Source organism: Syngnathus leptorhynchus, chromosome 10, assembly GCF_054491065.1.
Source record: "Syngnathus leptorhynchus isolate UIUO chromosome 10, UIUO_Slep, whole genome shotgun sequence".
In the NCBI taxonomy this organism is placed as follows: domain Eukaryota; kingdom Metazoa; phylum Chordata; class Actinopteri; order Syngnathiformes; family Syngnathidae; genus Syngnathus; species Syngnathus leptorhynchus.
This window is the reverse complement of record NC_141204.1, coordinates 3,541,515-3,557,865: the sequence shown is the minus strand read 5'-3', so window position 1 is coordinate 3,557,865 and position 16,351 is coordinate 3,541,515. Positions and strand designations below refer to the sequence as shown.

General features: G+C 41.3%; 2 protein-coding genes across 4 annotated transcripts in view; one reads left to right on the top strand and one right to left on the bottom strand.

The window, feature by feature from the left end:
- The first annotated feature begins 189 nt into the window (after positions 1-189).
- Positions 190-16,246, top strand: LOC147049957 (transmembrane protein 150A). Its single transcript, XM_085921546.1, has 9 exons — positions 190-494; positions 725-930; positions 4,547-4,594; positions 4,914-5,000; positions 6,371-6,438; positions 8,987-9,114; positions 10,869-11,046; positions 11,161-15,973; positions 16,053-16,246. Exons 2-8 carry the CDS (start codon positions 866-868, stop codon positions 11,406-11,408), a joined length of 822 nt encoding a protein of 273 aa, XP_085777672.1. The 5' UTR covers positions 190-494; positions 725-865; the 3' UTR covers positions 11,409-15,973; positions 16,053-16,246.
- mat1a (methionine adenosyltransferase 1A) overlaps positions 14,000-16,351 on the bottom strand; it is an 8,698-nt gene continuing 6,346 nt past the window's right edge. For all 3 annotated transcript variants that reach the window (XM_085921545.1, XM_085921543.1, XM_085921544.1), the window contains one exon: positions 14,000-15,480. In XM_085921545.1, the coding sequence (XP_085777671.1) occupies positions 15,378-15,480 (103 nt within the window). In that variant the 3' untranslated portion in view covers positions 14,000-15,377. The remainder of the gene's footprint in view (positions 15,481-16,351) is intronic.

Genomic DNA, 16,351 nt, shown 5'->3' with positions numbered 1-16,351 from the left:
AAGTTATTAAATGATTTTATCATTGTGTATTTATGTAGAATATTACGTTGCTAGTTTAGACTGAAAAGGATTTAGAAATGCCAAATCTAAGTGCTAAATTAGCAATAATAGAAGTCCACTTGATTGACTCGACAGCGCCTCCCCGCGGTACTCCTCGGTACATATCGCCGGCACAGGTTGCGGGGGCGGAGTCAAACAGCTGGATAGCCCGGAGTGTCTCGTGGCGGCTATCATGCAGGTCGCGCTACGCGTTGAAGGCAAACGAACTCCCCCTTCGGTTTCCCGCTATCACTAAATGCTATAAACGGGGTTTTCTACTAAAAAGATAAAACCGGCAGAACACTACCGGTTCTGCGCCCTTTTTGCTTTTCTTTCCCCCTCGTTTAACTGAAGAGGGAAGACGCCAAGTCGTCCGACACTGAAGTTAAGGAAGACGACTTGTGGTGGAAGAAAAAAAAAAACACACCACTTGCTAGAAAACGTAGCGGCGGAAGGTGAGTAAAGATGCTCTCATTTATTTGTTGCTAGCTTGCGGCACGAGACGCCGCGTAGCATTCGTCGTTATTCTTTGCTGATATCGAAGGAAGACGGCGAGTAATGTTAAAACAACGTACCCGGTGGTAAGCTCTATTTAACCCCTGTGTTTGATTTAAAAAAAAAAAAAAACCCTGAACAATCTGATATAAAGTAATAATAGTGCCCTTTCCTTCCTCCGTCTTTCTAGTGTACCCGACTTGTCAAAAATGACTCATTTGCCGTCAGTGCAGATGTCAGCCCCACACAGTTAAATGTTAGAACAACTTGGGCACATATTGCTCGGGTGGTCGAAGAGGAAAAAAAGGAAAGAGGGTTCGAGGTGCCTGCCATGTCTCTGTGGGTGATCCTGCCGATTAGTCTCCCAGCATTGACCATCACTGGGATCTGGGTTGTGTAAGTATTCGCATTTTTTCCCTCATTTACATTAACCACAAAGTCATTTCAATCATCGGAGGTCGAAATATTAGAAGTGTTGATTATCCCCCAAGGTCAGATATCAACCCGACAAAGTCAGTCAAGATCACCAACTTGAAAAATTTACATCAGTCTTTGTGCTCGTAGTTGTACACTTTTTGTCCTCATTACACAAAACTTTATACTAGCAGAATTCACGACGAGTATTTGCAACTTTTGCATCACCACTAGCATGTAATCTTCCTACTTTTCCAAAGTTGTTCTACTCGTGATGACAAAGACTAAACATGGATCTTAAGATGGATGTTAACAATATGGAAAGGGTTTATGGCTCCAGGTGATTGTCATGCACCAAGTTTGCTCCACAAACTTACATGTTTACTGAAATACCTGAACATCATGAACAATATATTATAGGGCTAACATTGCCTAGGTTGAGACAAGCTCACAAATGAGGCAATGAAGCCTTAAAAACAGCTTTGACACACTCATTTGTGTTCTGGATTAAAGTCAAGGTGGACTATGCAGAGACTTACAAGAAAAACCACACCAAATTTCCTGCTGCCTTTTCCAACCTTATAATTGTATGAAGTGTCATTTTTTGCAAACCAAAACAAGACCGAACTAGCACACCTTTTGTTCAATTGTATTTTTTCCGACATTTTTTCCTTTTATGTTCGTCCCCCAAAAATATTTTTACTCCGTGTTACACAAAGGTTTGGGGACTGCTTAGATGAGCAAACTTGTGATTCCTCTTGCCTCCAAGAGAGCAACGCTACATGTTTACCCTGAATTCCTGGGAGCCATGGTAATTGCATGAGGATTAGCTCTCCAGGAAGAAGGGACCCTAGAATCGCTTTTTAAAAAAAAAAAAAAAATTTTAAAAAGGTGTAAAATGTTCTTGACAGCCTCTCCGTTTTTTGAGTGAGTACCTCGTGTTCATGTTCAGGCTGACATCTCCGCTGTTATTAGAAGAGGAATGCGAACCATAGGAGGGGAGTCGTAGGGGCAGAGAGACAGATGGCTCCGTTCCAAATGTTCACAGTTGTGTACAAAGAGTGCAACTTAATGTATGCGCCGTGTCATGTTAGCACAAGAATGACATAGCAAAGATTCCGGAATATTGCAATCCTGTTAACGGCTACTCAAAGGTAGTTTGTCACTTTGACATTCCATTTGTTTGATTTTTAAAATAAAAAAAAAAAGCCATTTGTTTATTTTTCTACACTTCTTATCCTAGCACACAACCAGGACAAAGGCAAATGGTGTTGAAGGTTAAAAAACAGTGCCTTAAAACACTGGACAATTGATTTGTGAGATTCATTAACCGATAAAGATTTTTGTTAGGTTGTGTGAAGAAGATGTCTCATTCATTTGTTTTGATTTTAGAGGAACAAGATCACATAGTGTATGTAAGCACACCTCGGCTGTAGTCACGCATGAGCACGTTTTTCCCGATCTGCCGATTTCACTTTCAACCACCCTCCAAATCCAGGTTCCTTCCCGTCCGGCTCTCAAGAGCGCCTTGTTTCGAGAAGCAGTCAACCCCCGCTCCCTCTCTGTCCTGAAGACTGCAATGTCAAAGGATGTGACCTGTTGCATAACTTACTTCTCTCGCCACTGGCGACAGGATGGGAGGAAAGTAAATAGTGTGCGGACGTACCGTAATGTAAAGTATGAACTGCCGACCCTATGTTCATCTATACATTGAGGAACGCCTAAAATAAATATTTATATAAAAAGTCTACATATGGCAGGTTTTTTTAATTACAACAACTCAAATGGGAAAAATTCAACCCAAACTTGTAAAAATCAAACAAATAAATGTGATTTAATGTGGTTGCGCAAGTGTGCACACCCCCTCTTACTATAAGGGTTTGGCAGTCGTGAAAATAAGTTTTGAAAAGCTAAAAGGGTGGCAAGCAGACACTTCCAGGGCCACACCAAATGATGTGCCACAAGTTTGACGCGCGTGTTGTGGGGATGTCGCAACTTTAGGTCTAAAAATAGCTCCATCGGTATATACAGCCCAAATGAATTCATCGTTCCCGCATCACACCCTTTCCTGTGGTCTCCCCGTGTTATTTTTGCGCAGCTCTGTGGAACTGTTGACCGTAGCAGATTTTTCCATGAAAGAGGCTTTTTTTTTTATGTTCTATTTGGAAATTGGAAAAAAACAACTCTATGCAGTTATTATTACTTCATGAGAACTTTAGTTTGAGCTCCATCTCTGGTATTTTCCTTCAAAAAGCAAACCAATGGAATATCCTAAACGTCAGCCACCCACGATTCTTTCTCATGGAGCTCTGAAGAAAATCCCTCGCTAATCCAACGTCTTTGGTCACGTCCTCCTTCGTTTTTTTGTCAGCGCTCAAGTGGGCTTTGTTTGCTCGCTACCTTGAGACGGGGTTTCACGCTCACCTTAGAGTTTTCTTCACAAGAGCTCTTTAAAGCCACAATGTCTGCCGTGTGGCATGTACGACTGATTCAAGGTTTTTATGTGCCATTTTAGAGGCATAAAAAAAAGGTATTCTAATTCTGCCCGAGACTCTGTATATCACACAGGCATGTTCTGTATTCCGACAGCTTGTGACAACACAATTAATCTCTCCAAGATGCGTGCGTGGAGCAGGTGCGCACGTCAGAAGATGTTTTATGGCGCGGACACGTTCGGCCTCGGAAACATTCTTAAATGCCACTCGAACTCATCTTGAACCGCTTTTTATGATCACAACAGAATATTTGCGTCTTTGAATTTTTCTAAAAAGCTTTTCGTTTATTGGCTAAGCCGTGTTGTGTATTGAAACAGATCGCAAGGCTTTTGATGACTTCATTCTGTTTGAGTCTTATTTACATCTCTGCGTTACGGGGCTCAGTGCATGTCAGGACAGAGCGGGAACTGTAAATTTATTTGACGATGACGGCGTCACACAATGCGACAATCTGAAGAACGGTCGGCTTTATCTTGCTCCTCCGATCACCGACTTGTGGAGCTGGTCAGCAACCTGATCAAAGTGAACGCGGAAGCCGGGATGCGATTAACCCAAGATTGACTCAAACAAAACACTCACACTGTAATCTGTCTGTAGCCTCGTCGACTTGGGTGACGGAGTGATAAGAAATGGCAGGTTGCCCGTGCCTAAAGCAGGGGTGTCAAATTTTGTTTTCATCAGGTTTCATATACAGTTTTTCAGTATAGTGTTGAAACACATTACGTGATCATATTGAATGACAGTCACTGCCATTGACGGATATAAATGTCAAAAATGCCATTTTTTTACTGGACTGCCAGTGAATAATATCAAAAATAAAACCCATCAAAAGGCAAAGAGACATTTTCACAAAGGAACAAAAAACAAAAATGCCACACAGAAAATGATCATCTCCAAACAGATGAGAATAAACAACAGGAGAAAGTTGGAAAAGATGCAAGGGAGAAGGACAAGCTGCTTTTGTAGCAAACGATCGAGAGCCAAGAATTCACAAACCAAGAAGCATCTTTGCAGAAAAAGGCCAAGCACATAAACAACATCCCATAAAAGAAGTGAATTGTGGCTATTTGTTTCGGTTAATTACTCTTGCTCTCCTCCCCCAGGTATGCCATGGCCCTCTATAACCAGCACGTCTGCCCAGTGGATAACTGGTACGTATGATCATCTTCTCTTTTGGGACAGGAAATCTTTGATTTTAGGTTCCACGCACACGCTTTTAAAAATAAAACTCCTTGAAATTTAAAAGAAGTACAAATGTCTTGCATTCAGAAAAATAGGCTTGGTAGCATCGTTTTTATGGTGGCCAATTTCACTTTACAATTTGAAATTTCCTTATTTTGCTTCCTTTTTTTTTTTTGACTTCCTTATTTTCTATTGCTATGCTTGTTTATGTACAATACATACGTCATGACTTGGCATTTTATTTTGCTTGGAGGATGTCAGAAAATGTCGACTGGTGTGCTCTTCCAGGTTGTACAACCAGTCGTGCGAAGAGGAGCTGTCCTTGCAGAGTGGCCCAGTGTTGTGCTGCACACTCGACAACATACCTCTCATCAGGTCAGTGAGGGCCCCCACCCACGCTCCTGCACGTCTTCCCCCCCCTGTCCTTTCTGTCTGTGTGTCTGACCATTAAAAACAGGAACACGGGGGCCATTGTGCTTTCCGTCCCTCCTGCGGATAAAAGCGGCTCCTCTAAGGCATACGTGTCAAACCCGAGGTCCGCCCCCCCCCCCCCCCCCACATACGGCCCGCCACATCATTTTATGTGGCCCGCAAAGACAAATTGTTCATCAACTTTGTGTCGATATTAAAATGACAAATTGTCTTCACTTTAAAAAAAAAAAAAAGATATTGTCATTAGAATTAATCTCTTTAGAATATTTGAGCAGTTTTTTCAAGTTTCTCATTTCCTCCGAAGGAAACTGAATGAGTTGGACACTATTACTCGAAGGAGACACTTCTCCCCATGAACGTGAGCGCCGGAGTTGGGAAAATGACTCGGGGGGCTGAAGCGTCTCGCCTTCCACTGTGGCTGCTCAGAAGCAGATCCCGCCCCGGCCGGCCCCATGCAATCATGTAAACACACAACTCGCAGAGTTTGCATCTTTGGGAGCAAACCAAAGCGCGGTGGCTGTTTTCTTTAACTCGGGCGTTTGATCATGAAAAGGCTAGTTAGACCCTCGATAGATTTATGTAACATGTCTGGATGAAATCTTTTCAGGAAAAAAAACAATAAATCATGCATTATGTCACCAAAGATAAACAAAAAGAGAGACCAAACAAAGAGGTTATGTAAAACGAAGGGAGATGAAACGACAGGGGGGGAGTGCTTGTCTGAAGTTCTCTTAAATTGAACATGTTTTTCTTGGCCTGTGATCCGGTACTCCACCAGGTTTGGTGATAAAAAGCTTGCCAATTCTTGCGTAAGCCAGCCGACAGTCAGCCGCAATGCGAAAATACACCGCCGGGATAAAAGGTTGAAGTTCAAATGCGTAATTATGGACAAAGAAATGTGGATTAAAAGTTCACGCAACTTTGGAGGTCAAGTGCAATTCCTGCGATTTGTCCAGACTTTTTTTTTTTTGCCATTTGCGCTGCCAAAGAAAAATTCATCGAGTTCAAGTCAAGATAAAATAATCAAGCGTGTCTACTGTATTCCGACTGTGTGGAAAAACTGCATGTGACTGCAGTCAGCTGAGTTGGCTTTTGGTGGGCAGCCGCTCCGGGCACAGACAGACGGCCTCTATTAGCAGACCACCAACAAAACAATTGCTGTTCATTCAAAAGAGAAGCCGTGTGTGTCAAAAGCCTCGATTTCACCGCCCGGAAAGAGTCACACAATTTCATTTATCGGCAATCTACTCTGTAGAATTATGTGTTATTGTTGTTGTTCATGTCATTAATGTCCGTGTTCTTTGGTCTTGCAGTAAATGTGGGACGCTTCCGCCGGAGAGTTGCTTCTTCAGCCTTATCTGCAGCACAGGCTCATTCATGGGTAAGGCATCTTGTGTACACGCTTGCACAAACTCAATCACCCCCCGTCATTAGCGCTTTATTTGTTTATGTCTCCTGTTATCGCGTCGAAAGCAAATTGAGCTTCTTTCAAAATACAAGCTAGCGCGTGCTTACCTGGCAAGGCAAAAGCAGCTTTATATACATCTGGCATTACTCTTGCTATTATGAAATCATCCGTGCCCCGGACAATCTTGCTGTTTCTTTCCGTTCCTTTCACAGCGGAAGAAATGCAGAAGTACAAGCTGACATTCAAAAGTATGACATTTAAATTGCGTTGGCCTTGAATGAACCATGAGAACTAATGCAGATGATTGCAAATGATCGATATAGGAAAGAAAAAAAAAAAACCTCAAATGAACAAATCCATTTCCTTAACGTTCAACAAAATCAAGCTAGGTACACAAAATCATTTCAACATCTGAACAGATTTTTTTCAGTCCATTTTCCGTCCCAAACGTTTTTTTTTGTTAGTCTACACGTGCTGTTCCTTGTGCCAAGTGCTGGTTCTGACTGCCCTCACGTAGTTAATGTTTCCCAGCTGTGGCTCACACATGCTGTGTGTGAATACGTACGTGCGTGCGTGCGTGCGTGCGTTCGTGTTTAAGGAGGGGGGGGGGGCTTGGTTCCTCGCCATGTTTATTCACGAGGAGTCGCCATTCTGCTATTTACAGACAGTCTCTTGGCTCTGATTGGTTGGCACTGGACTGTTGCCCGAGCCGTACCGGCAGCTACATTCAATGTATATAATTTACAACAGTGACTCTGTTGTCGTGGCTCCTCTTCACCCCTTCATCGACGCTTTCCTTTCTTTCTCTGCTTCCGAGCAGTTATCTATCATAATAATCAAATCTAAGTTTATTTATTAGCTACAGGCCGAGAAGCGTAACGAAGCGGTAGCCGTACGAGAGCCCGTTGTAAATAGCCGATTGATTTATGGGCTCCGAGGATTAACTGGAAGCCATCACTCTGGTTTCTTTTCTTTGCCCATACAATCCTTCAAAGACAATAGTTGTATTATTTCTCCGCATAGCTCCTGTGGGAGAGAATGTTCGGGCGGAAATAAATCCCCCACTTGGGGGACATTGGCGTTTGTTTAACTGTAAGGTGTGGTCTGATAAGAACCTGCTGATATTTTTATTATTATTATTTTGTGCGTGTGTGGTGTGTCTTTCAATTGCAACTGTCGATTGTTTAAGTCGGCCCGCCACTTTGCGAGGTCAGCGCGTGTGTAATCCGGTTTGGATCCCGATTTGGATCGTGATCAAAGCCCAGTCATGTGTGCGTTCGTGATAAATTAGTCTCATTCTTTCGGTGTTGCGCAAGATGTTCTATAATGTCTGTAATCGCAATTTTCAAGGAAATAGGTAAGATTATGAGCAATGCGAACTTTACGGATATAATTTGTTACAAACATTGATGATACTTGTATCTAACAGTGCGAGTGTTTCTCATCTTTCAACGTTCCGTCGCAGTTTTGGACATTTTACAGTTTCCGCCTAATGCTAAGCGAGCTGCCACGTCCTCATCTGTAATGTCTCAAAAGTCATTTTGTAGCAATGGGAAAAGGTCGACAGCCGGCGAGTCTGCAGCAGAGAGCCAGAAATGCCATAATCTAATGCAATAAACCGCTGTTGACTTACTTATCCTTTCAGTGAGCCAGCATGTTTCTCATTTTATACAAGAGGGAAGAGAGAAAGGAAAAAAAAAAAAGACCAGATTGTTTACAAGGAGATGCTACGCCCGCCCCCACCCTTTCGATTGTTACTCAAATCACTCTGCCAAGACTTTTTTTTTTTTCTCCCGCACATACACACAAAATTAAACTTGTTTGGATGAAAAGAATAATTGATGATCGCATGACTAAGAAAATTATCTGTTTCTTGTCTCTCATAGCTGGTAGCGTTTTTTTTTTTGCGCATGCTGCCACACGTCCCTCTTACCATCCTTAAAAGCAACATTTAAAGCCCTTTAAATTCATGTGACTCTTCTAATTGAGTAATCCTTGTGTTGAGGTTATGTAAAGTGCACTGAGATGTCTTCCCTGACATTTCCACATCCCGCCAAAAGCGGCGTCGAGGGTTGTCAACTCGGAGCAGCCCCCCCCCCCCCCCCAGCAGCAGCCACGCTCGCCATGACTACGCCGGTTCGGGGATGACAAAGAGACGCTTTAGTACAATATACGGGCTGCGTGTCAAGACACCAGGGGCTCCTTGTCCCCTCTCATTCTGCCATCTCACCCTCCGTGGCCCACTTTTAGCGAGAAGCTGCTCAAGCCCGCGTCAGTTGTGGAGGAGCTGCAAAGGTCCCAGACAAAGACAAACTAGTGGGGGGCTTGCACACAACAATGCCTGCCCAGTCACATCTCATTAACCCATCAAACAGTCAGTTGTAGCTCCTCCATTTTCCTTCACCTTTATTCTTATATAATACCACCCAACCCCTCAAGTCAATGTTTGCCTTTCGATCAATAATAAATCAAATAATTGTACCCAAATGATCAATTGCTCTAAATATTTTTGGTTTCACAGTCATGGTGATCGTGCTGCTCCGCTACGCCCACGTCATTGAGAAGCACCAAAATTGCGTCCTCAACACGGCGAGTCTCTCCACAGGCTGGATCTGTGCGGCTGGACTCATCATGGTGGGCAACTTCCAGGTATGATCTCCAAGCCGAATGCTTCATTTTTTAAAATCTTATCAACACTTATCTTGCATTCACAAGGAGGAGTCCATTAATGTTTATTTAAGTCAGTTTGTTGGCGCTGATCCTCTTCGCTCCTCTGTAGATGTTTGTTCCTTGGAAAGAATCTCTACTTAGTTTAAATATTTGGGGAGAGCTGGCCGGGTGCCTCGATGGTTGTCGTCCGCTTCTTTCCAAGATGAGAGGAGGGTCTTACAGGAATGCTAAATAAAACCTCCGGCTGGGATTTTGTGGGAACCTGGAGGGGATAGAACAACATGGCGATATAGCAAATAGGCTGAAATAATATTAATATTTTGCACATCACCACAAATATGTTATTTTTCATCATTTCCAAGTACTTTGAGTTATGTTTATAATATTGAACAATAGCGACCTGGTTTCTGTTTTTCCTCCGGGGCCCTGCTCCCTGCACAAGCCGAAAGGGGGAGAGTCAGTGACTCATAAAGTCTGGCATCCAGAGTTTTTGGGCAGAGCCATGTGCTCGAGGGCTCCATCTTTAACCAAATGCATGCTCTTGAACTTGGCCCACGCTCTCTGCATGCTTGGGGGGGGAAAGGAAATAAAGATGTAAATGACGGTGGAGGAATAGTGACACTCCAATCATTGAATGCAAGGAAGGGGAAAACATTTTTCCAAGGAAGACATTGATCAAAGAGGCAGGAGAGGCGTGACGTCGTTAGCACGCCCTGTCGCCTCGCTGTTACATAAGGTGCGAGCTGGCGGGACAGCTGTGGCGTGGCCACGGGGGCTTTCGCTGTCGGGCAGACGGACGTAAATAGATGACGCTTGTGAGCGTGGCTCTTTTGAAAGTCTCTTGCCCGTCAATATATGCCAGAGAAGTGAGCGTTGTTGAATGCTTTGTTTGCATTTGTTGCTACCGCTTGCATTTAAATGCAAGTTGTGGAAAGGTTTATAACCACGGTGACGTCAATGCTAGTTTTTGCTAGCACCTTGAACATGTACATATCTCTATACTCAACTACAGATTTGTAAAAAAACAAACAAAACAACAACAACATAGATTAGACCAGAACAATAATGAAATATATTTCAGAGATGCGTTTATGCGTCATGATTAGATGACTAGAAACTATTTGTAGCACTGACTTCTAATATGTTATTTCTGTAACCGACTCATTGAGGCGTACGGTGACATGACCGGGCAGATCTGTAACATCTGAAGCTAGCCCGACTCGCACGATGTGACTCAGCTGCCACCAAGAGGTTGAAAAACCACTCGGAGGGAGTCTTAGTCAATATACTGTTATTTATGTCTGCAGACATGACATCATTGTTGCGATGCTCTGACATCTTGTCCTATTTCACGCCAATCCCAATCATTTGAAATGTGCTCCAAATTGGAGTTATGGTTTCAATCTGAGGGCAACTATGATTTAAAAAAAAAAAAAATCTGAAATGTATGTTACGCAATTGCTTTTCATTACAGCACGTAAAGAATAAACAACAAACGGAATTTCTAATACAACAAACAGTGCTTGTAATATATGTACAAAAAAATACGACAAAAAAAATGAAGCCCAATTTAAACATGAATTATTTTATGTACCACTAGAGGGAGCACATGTACCATATTTCTTTGCTTTAAATATTTGAACACAATCTGTGCAGCAACACATGTAGACACACAAAACAATACTTCTGGCTCTAAGGAGAACACTGATCCAAATATTTTCTCTTTCTGATAGGTGGACTATGCCAAAATTCTCCACTATGTCGGAGCTGGCATCGCCTTCCCCACCAGTATGCTGTTTGTGTGCCTCCAGTCGGCGCTGACCTACCGGCTGGCCAAGACGCAGGGGGAGTACAATGTGGCCCACCTGAGGCTCTGCATGACCTTACTCGCCCTCGTCGCCCTGGTACTCAGTATCCTCTTTGACCGCCCGTGGTCAATTTTTGTGCTTTCCGTAAATTTTTTTGATTTAACCAAATCGAGTAGTCTCCAAAGCTCTTTTATACGATCCTTAACGACATTTTCAGGCGGCGTGTTTTTCTGCCAGGAAAGCTTCATCCTGCAACACGCCTCGGCCATCTTCGAGTGGGTCTTCTGCGTCATCATCATGCTCTTCTACGGGACCTTCGCCTTCGAGTTTGCCGGCATTTCGGGGGATACCGTGGCCGTGCTGGCCCGAGGGGGCTCCCTGGGGGGCGTGGGGAGGGAGCACAAGATGGACTCGCTGGGTCCGCCGCCACCGCCGCACCCATCCGAAAACATGTCCATCCTGTAGGGCCCCCTCCGACGTGCTGGATTATCCTTCCAGGACAGGGGTTGTCAAATCAGTTGAGTCACTCAATCCCATGAAGATTTGAACTCAAGCAAAGCCCCAACGGAAAACCTTTCTGTCGTTACATCAGAGCTTTTCCGCCTCCTTTCCGCCTGTCTGCATTTTGCACGTGTGTGAAACCAAATTTTCCACCCCGCCAGCCGGCCTGCCTTCAGCGCCTGGTGTTAGCATCGGAGAGCTAAAGGTCCATCAGATTAAGAAAAATCTGTCGTTCCCCCCCCTCTCCTGCCCTCTCCGTCTCAACAAGTGACCTTGGATGTTTTCCTCTTCAGGTGATTGCAACCGGGCCTTTTTCCCATTTCATTTGGTGAGTGCGCGCATGCTAAACACCGAGCTGCTGGACGGCGTCAGCTCAAATTAGAAAGCCCGTATTGTCTGCTGCTCACATAGGAGGAAGGTCAGGACAGAAGCAATAAACTCTTCAGATTGTCCTACAGACCAGTTACGTAAATACTGTTACACATAAAGAAAAGGGGGGGGGGGACCAGGTATGGAAATAAAAAAGATATCTGTGATAATAATCTAAAAATAAGATTAAAAATCACAGATTTACATAGCAGGTCCCCCCTACTCGTACCGCAAATGATGTTTGTTCCCACTGACATCTCTATCACTGTTTGTTTCTCCAAGTACTGATGCTGCCTCACAATGCAGACGCTTGATTGTCCAAACGTTGCCAACAGACCTCCGTTGCTATACGATTCTCTGCCAAAGATGCTACGCAGACTTCTGTGCATTCCATCCGCTCACTGTAAGCTTCTTTTTTTTTTTTTTTTATATATATAATATTCCTCTGAGAGGCAATGTTGCTGTCAAAAGTGTGCCAAATATCACTGTGCCTGTGGCCTCGGTGCTAATAACAAAGCCTCTCTTTATATCGCCGATTGTAACGTTATCGCATCCGTCAAAGCAATATTGTACAGTATACTCAATTTGATCAGTATTAGGTACACCATAAATACATCCGGAAAAAAGATTACAACAGATTTATCTTGAGTTTTCAGAGTTTAAAAAAAAAAAAAAAAAAGCTAGACTGCCTCCAAAATGTGATCAATATGTGATCACAAAAAATACTCCGCCATTTCCAGGTGTACCTAACGTTGCCTAAAATAGTCACGTTGCCTTGACATCTAGTTTAAGAGAGGTTTTTTTTTTTTTTTTTTAATGTGTGGGTGTGGAGGCATTCATTGGCTTAGTCCAACATATTCTACTATGCTGTACTCCAGAGGTGTGCCAACCAAAATGAGCTATGCAGCTATTGTCATACTTGTTACGCGTCATTAATTTATATTTATCGTCATCATTTCAGACTTAGGTCACTTGTTTTTCCATCAGTACGTCATTTGTCTCACTTTAAAAATGGCCATAAAACTGCTGTTAAAAATGAGTTAAAAAAAAAAAAAAAAAAATTCAATTTTAACAAGCCTGAACTATACATATATAAAAAGAATCAATATTTTGTTTTTTTGGATTGTTTAAAGGCCAGTATGTTTACAACACTTTCTTAGTTGTGGAAACCCCCTGAAATTTCCATTGATACATTTCAAGAAATTTTTGTTCTCCTTATTGTGTCTTATTTATATATAAAATTAAAAAACACAGAAGGTCCTGGTGACAAAAAAAAAACACCTGAAAAAATATGTTTTTTTTATAAAATACTTCTTATTCTTATTACTACTATATTAACTTCCGCCAGAGTGCTTAGGAAATTAAATGTCCCAGCAGTGCCACATTACATTTTTAGTTCACCATTATTTTTCTTTTATATTTGTCCACTAGATGGTGGAAGTTTTCTTCATTAGAAATCATAAATTAGCAAAAAAAATAAATAAAAAATACATCCCTTTTTCTGGTTTTCATTCAAAATTTGAGGTTTTATCCTGTTTTCCACAAGTGGACTACATACGGAAATAATCGAGTACAAAAAGAATTGAGCAACCCCTCACATTCAAATTTTTGCCTTCTGAATTCCCCATTTGTTTTCATTTACTGACTCATCTTTACACTCAGGAAAATGTTAGGACATAAAACAATTCACTCACTTCTGTTCTGTCGCCTTGTTCTACTGTTGACAACCCATTGTACACTTTTTTTTTTTGTTTGTTTTATGGTTTAAAAGCAAAAAAAAAAAATAATAAAAACATTCCAAGATTAGCTCACTGTGCTGCCAAGCTACACTATGTTAAATATTAGCAAAAGCTATCATGCAATCATTAGACTATGGAATAATTAACCTGTTAACCTCGCGTAGTTAAATATTAAATGTACATACTGTTTGTGTATATTCAGTACTCAACTCAGCTGCCCATGTGCCTTATAATTCAAAGCAAACCAAAGAGGTTGCGGTTGTAAATTCTATTTTGATGATTGTATACTGTGTGTATGTCTGTGTGTGTGTGTGTGTGTGTGTGTGTGTGTGTGTGTGTGTGTGTGTGTGTGTGTGTTTATGCCTTTATGTTCACAAATAAACCCTTTTAAATAAATTACCCCCCCCCCCGCCCTTTGCTTTATTGCACAAAAACAAACACTGCATATAGGCAATTGACACCTTTAATTTTCTTTTAGTTAAATTATTTACAGTCCAGTTATATTCTGCCAACTAAAAAGATGACAACAGAGAGGACACCAATCACTTCATCAAAGAATATTTTCTGGGAGAATTAAGACATAAACACCCCCTCACAAAAAAAAAAAATAATGCCCGTTAAAACACACATTAAGACTCTTGTTTGGCAATTTGAAAAACAAATGGAAAATGAAAAACATTTGTTTTTAAAGTTGCATGCTTAACAAAAAAGGCAGTGACATTTTGGCATTTGTGCCTTTTTTTTTTTTTTTTACTTTTAGTTGCGTGATAAAGGGCTCTTGCCAATTTTTATGACAAGTTTAATTTTAAGATGGCAAAAAAATTTTTTGTCAGCATTTGTGCCATTTAGGGGGATTTTAGGATTTCATTTGTTTATGTAAATACTCTTGCTTTGTTTTGTTAGTTTTTGCCATCTTGAAGCTTTTTACATCAGACATTATTTTTCAATTTCATCATAAAACAAAAGCACTTAAGAACTTTTTTTTAATGACAAATAACTGTTTTTTATGATGAAGATAAAAGTAAAGGCATTTGGCAGCTTCTGAGCACATTAAATGAGCTTCTTTGTGCTGCGAGCTCATTTTTGTTTTTGTTTCTGTACCACCTGCCAAAAAAGCAAAGGCATCAAATATTTAGGACAATACTGAATATAATTGAGGTTTTTCAGATTTGATTTGTTCTTGGAATCAAAACAAAGCATTTTTTTTAAGCGTATTGTCAAATAGGATGAGTGTTTTTTTTTTGTTTTTTTTTAAGGTCATGTTTTCAGAATTGTATGGCAAAAACAAATGCAGATTTTTTTTCTGAGGCACTATTAAATATTCAGACACATTTATATTTGTGCCATTTTGTGGATTTTTTTTTTTGCTTTGATTTGAATGTGAACATATATACACAACTGAATGTCTGTTTTGACGTATTTTGATTGTAACATACCTCTGATGAGAGATGTTTTTTTTTTTTTTATTGACCTGTTTTGTAGAGCACCGTGTTGATTGTGACCAGCTTTCCAGCAGCACACATGACATTCAAATATTGAGAAGTGAAGATTTGGTTTCAGCACTAAGTACACTAATGGTTGTTCTAAAAAACATCTCCAGCATTGGCGTTGTACGTTCATCAGCATTGGGAAAGAAAAAAAAAAAAAGAGCACCAAGCTACAATTTAATAGAATGGTGTCTTTGTTCCCATTAGGTGTCCTTCACGTTACACCTTCTCATCTCAATATCTTTTCTCAGCCACGATATATTTGATAACTTTGGTTTGATTGGTTTTGGTTTGGTTCATGTCCTTCAGTAAGTATTTACTGCAAGGACATGGAGAACTTAGAGGACCAGCCTTTTGGGAACCTCCCAGGTGAACTCGGGCCGACCAAAATGGCCATAAGTGGCGGTCTGCTGGTAGATGGGCCTCTTCAGCTGAAGCTCCCTGCAGAGAAATCATTCCAGGCGTTATAGGAAAGTTCAATTTAATTATCATTGCCATTTTTTTTTAAATTTTTTATGTCGACTGGCTTGAATTATGATTTGAACCCTTTTGCTTGTATACTATTTTTCAGTGATGATTCCCAGGAAGTGATGAGACAAATTTTTTGTCAACCAATAGGAATTCAGCAGCCATGTCGCAGAGACCGCACACAAAGAAGTTAAGTAACCACACTTTTAACTCGCTTGCTTGGGGTGACCTTTCACGCATCCGACTGTGTAATACTGTTTGTTGTATGTCTTTGATATTGCGTAAATTAAAAAACAAAAACACATAAAAGCTCTTTATCACATTGCTGCTTTTTTCCCCTGCCTTAAAGGCTTCATTCTTGATTAACCCTTTCCTTGCTTTGTGTTTCTCTTCTCCATAGAAACAAACTAAATGGACCTAAAGTTTTGGCTGGGAGCTTTAATCCTATTTTCTCTGATCAGAGTGGGTAAGAATATCCATAGTTGCCTATTCTCGACTACTATGTATATTTTTCATGTAATAACTAAGTTTCTGTTTTTGATCAGCATGTGGCGGACCAGTTAACAGAAATGACATGACCATTGTTACCACAGGCAAGAATGGTAACCTGGTTGGCAACATGATAGTTCCGCTCCAGCTGTTGTCTTCTACCATCTTTGTGGCTGTTGCTGATTTGCAGCCATGTTCTCATGGAACCATTCCTATAATCCTTCATGAATAAAACAATGCATTGCCGCCATTTTCTGTAGTGTTTGTTTGATAGTAGGAGAGTTGACAAGAGTCCCAGGAAAACTGACACGTGATTGCAATCGAACAAAATTTGGGCTTTTTAAAAGGTGAGAAG